At 34.3% G+C, this 4217-nt stretch overlaps 1 protein-coding gene across 1 annotated transcript in view; it reads left to right on the top strand.

The window, feature by feature from the left end:
• Nucleotides 1-3659: 3659 nt before the first annotated feature.
• LOC112088397 overlaps nucleotides 3660-4217 on the top strand; it is a 2923-nt gene continuing 2365 nt past the window's right edge. Inside the window, exon 1 of the mRNA XM_024158667.1 lies at nucleotides 3660-4113. Within this exon, the coding sequence (XP_024014435.1) occupies nucleotides 3660-4113 (454 nt within the window). The remainder of the gene's footprint in view (nucleotides 4114-4217) is intronic.

Raw genomic sequence — 4217 nt, 5'->3', positions numbered from 1 at the left:
ATATATCTAATATCAGATCCTAATTTAGTTAAGAGTTCTTTATTAATTCATTACTCTCTCAATATTTTTTGTTTATAAGAGAGTAATGCATTAATAAAGAACCTAGATCCTCTGCCATTCTCTATTAAATCCCAAAAAAAGAAAATTGAAAAGTCCTTTTATTTTAATTTACTTTACTTTACTTTCCCTTTTTTAACCGACAAAGGAAGTTCACTATACAGTAGAAATTTTATAAATTAATACTCGATAAACTAATAAACACTATAAATTAATAATTTTTCATAGTCCCGAGTTGGACTATTTCAAAATATGACACAATTCGATAAGATAATAACTTTAATAAAACTTCTATGTAAATTTATGGTCTCATTGTTATCATAAATTAATAATTACCATAAACAAAATCTGATTTAAACATATACATGAGATAATCTACTAAAATATGAGTATAATGATGCATTTTATTTATTTTAAATTAAAATCTTTTTTGAAATTTATTTTAAATTTTAGAAAGAATTTTTTTAAAATTATAGAATTTTTTTTAAATTAATAAAAAATAAAAAATATTTTTTCTTTGAAATCTATAAATTAATAACTTTATAAATTAATAAAATATCAAAGTCCCAACATTATTAATTTATAGAGTTTTTACTGTATATATCTCCATCACCTTAGAGCCGGCCCTGAGTTTAAAGTGGCCGCAAACTAAAATAACAAATGTGCCGTTTTATAAAAAATAAACAATTTTATAACTAAAGAAAAAATGAGCCGTAAATTAAAGAAAAATTTTGTATAAAAAAATGGGAGGATTACTACACTAACCTTAGAAAGTATCTATGTTACTGGTTCGACGCACTTTTATTTTTTTTACAAAACTAACCTAGCATACCCAAAACACCCTTTTGGTCTTTGTTGAAAAAAACCTTATTACGAAAATGCCATTACTTTTTTAATGCCACGTAGGCAGATTCTGGCGCTAAAAATTTCAAAAGTCTACCAAGCTTTGTGGTAGACGTATGACATTTTGGTCAACGCAGAAATTTTGTTGGTAGAGTTATTAGGGCGATGGTAGATTTATTCAAGAGTTGGTAGAGTTTTTAAATGTTGGTAGACTTTCCTTGGTAGAGTTTTGACGATAAGAGGTAGATTTATTATGTTTCGGTAGATTTGTTGTTATGAATGGTAGACTTGTCAAAAGTTTTGGTAGACTTGTTAACAAAAACGTTGACTTTCTCGCATAGTTGACTTTTTCGGTAGATTTATTGACAATGAAGTAGATTTATTTTCTGAGTTGATAGACTTATTTTATTTAGTGGTAGATTTATGTGAAAAAAGTTGTCAATACGTGCGGTAGACTTATCTGTTTCATGGTAGAGTTATATATAATTGGTAGAGTTTTCGCTTTTGAGGTAGATTTGTTTGACTTGTGGTAGATTTAATTCAGTTAAAATTGATTTCGGTTAGTGGTAGACTATATGTTACATGTGGTAGACTTAAAAACTGTTGGTAGATTTATTTGTTTTGTGGTAGACTTATATTTTTAAAAAATTTCATTCTGATTTGTGGTAGATTAATAATGACATGAAGTAGACTTACAAGATGTTGGTAGATTTGTTTGTAGGTTTGGTAGAGTTTATGTAATCTGGTAGACTTATCTGCCGTATGGTAGACTTGTTGAAATAACAATGTGGTAGATTAATTAAGTTTGGTATTTACAGAGTTAACCTTGATCTGGTAGACATATGACATGCTTATGGTAGATTTGTTTATATGGTAGAGTTATTTGTCATGGTTGAGGTAGACTTAGTATTTAATATTTGGCAGACATTTGACTTTATGGAGTAAAATTACCTTTTTGTCCAAAAGAATTGTTCTATCTACAAAAAAAACCTACTGTTTGGTAGACTTACGGTTTCAGTGTTGCAATTTTACGTCTTACAATTTTCTTCCATATGGTAGACTTATGGTAACGGTAACCATAAACCGTTACCAACGAACCGTCGCATATGGTAGACTTATGCATCCAACGAACAGTCGCATCGATTTTGAGAACTTCTATCGCTTCGATCGCTTCGAGTTCTCGTGTGAGTTCTCTATAAATTCCCTAAACCTAGACGATTCATTTCCCATCCCTCTAAACCCTATGGCGAATCTCGAGTCGCTTCCTTCTGATCTTTTGTACGAGATATTGTTGAAAATATCTTCAAACTCGTATGCGGATCTTTGTCTTGCAAAAGTTTCATCCAAAACACTTAACAACATCTCAAACGAAGCGGGTTTTCTTAGGAATGTTGATTTAATCAACATTATGTTGCCGTGGAGGTGGGATGTTCACGGAAGGGTCGGTGCATTCTTCAGACGGTGCTTGGCGGCAGGAAATCCATCCGCACAATTGCGAAGAGGTTTATCGCTGATTTTCTTCGAACATAACCTCCAAGCAGGGTGTGATCTCATTCGAATGGCATCAGACAACGGATTTCTCATGGGTAAGTACTGCCACACTATGTTACATCTAACCATGGATGGCACATCAGAGGTATTCAACTCTGTCAAAGCTCTCTCCCGGGAAGATGCAAAGCAAATGAGATTGGCAATGGAAAAGATCTTCATGCCTGCGTTCAATTTCCAGAAGCCCGAGGAACTGGTGGAAATGGTTTTCGAGGCTTATAAAAAGTCTTTAACTACAAGGATTTGTGGTTGTCTCAAAGTACCAGACATGCAATGGATGGGAGATGAATACCTGCTAGAGACGTATGGGGATCAACTTTGTGAATCCTGCTTCTGGAAATTGGAGTGTGCCAATTTCTGGTGGGTAGTACCGTCGTTTGCTATGGATTGGCCACGTTGATTGCATCAGTAGTCGTCAAAAAGACTTCTGTTTAGTTAAGTAGATTTGTTTTTATTATGAAGTAGACTTATGAAGTTATGTTGTGTTATTTATATAATAATAAGTCTACCATTCGTTCGACTGAAATTGGGAACATGACAAGTCTTTTACAACAAATCTACCAACAATATAATAATAAGTCTACCATTCGTTCGACTAAAATTGGGGACATGACAAGTCTTTTACAACAAATCTACCAACAATATAATATAAGTCTACCATTCGTTCGACTGAAATTGGGAACATGACAAGTCTTTTACAACAAATCTACCAACAATATAATATAAGTCTACCATTCGACTAAATATAAATCTACTAAACATAAGGAAACGGACTTGTACTGGTTTTCCACCTGCTTAAATGTACTGTACTTTAGTTGGTAGAGCTATAAACATTACAAGTACATATGTTTTATTAATGGTAGACTTAGTAACCTATATGGTAGATTTGTTTGTAAATTGTTAGATTCAATATCAATGTGGTAGACTTAGTTATCGGGCAGTGCGATTTTACTTTTTTGCCCTGTATGTATTGTCTAAAGTACGGAACAAAACCAGAGTCCATCTTCAACCTCTAGGTTTCGCCGTCGAGCTGTTAAACTTGGGATAGCTCTTGATTTTTTCCTTCTACTTCGATCTTCTGCCTCTTATCCACTTTTATATTCATGGATCAAGTTGTTTTGGTTTGTGGTAACTGGGTTTTAAAGAAAACGAGGTGGGTCTTCATCGTAGATCAGTCAAGGAGATGTAGTTTTATAGGGATAGACCGCAAAATGTCATTTGCCGATTTGGTTGAAATCGCATATGAAGATTTTGGGTTGGATCAACATCTTTATGAGCTTCAGTTCAGCTATATGTTGTCGTCTGAAGTCCGGCGGAAATTACCTCTGGATACACCTCCTGTGTTTGTTGGTAATTCAAGACAGCTGCAGAGTTTTTTGCATCAATTCCAGAACGAAAACGAAACGGTTCGTTTATGTGTTGAGATCAAAGAAAAAGTTCAGAAGGGAGTTGTTGATGAAAACGAAGATCGAGATGCATGTCCTAGTCTAGTCCCTGAAGAACAAGTGCGCCAAGATCGTCCGCAAGAAGGTGTCGAAGTTGGACAAGACGAAGAAATGCATGATGAAGAAGAGGATTTGTCAACCAGGTTTGATGGATGTGAAGATCCTGATGGTGCAAGTTCCGATGACGAAGAGTACGGAAGACGTGAGAAACGTCCAGATGGTGAAAGTTCAGATGAGGAGGAGTCGCTAAATCTACCACCGAAGAAAAGGGGACCGACTACAATTCCCGACTTTCAAAGTCTAGAGCTTTCATCTTTAGACTTA

This window comes from Eutrema salsugineum, unplaced genomic scaffold (assembly GCF_000478725.1).
Source record: "Eutrema salsugineum unplaced genomic scaffold, Eutsalg1_0 scaffold_14, whole genome shotgun sequence".
Taxonomy (NCBI): Eukaryota; Viridiplantae; Streptophyta; class Magnoliopsida; order Brassicales; family Brassicaceae; genus Eutrema; species Eutrema salsugineum.
The sequence above is the reverse complement of the archived record's forward strand: the minus strand, read 5'-3'. Positions and strand labels throughout refer to the sequence as shown.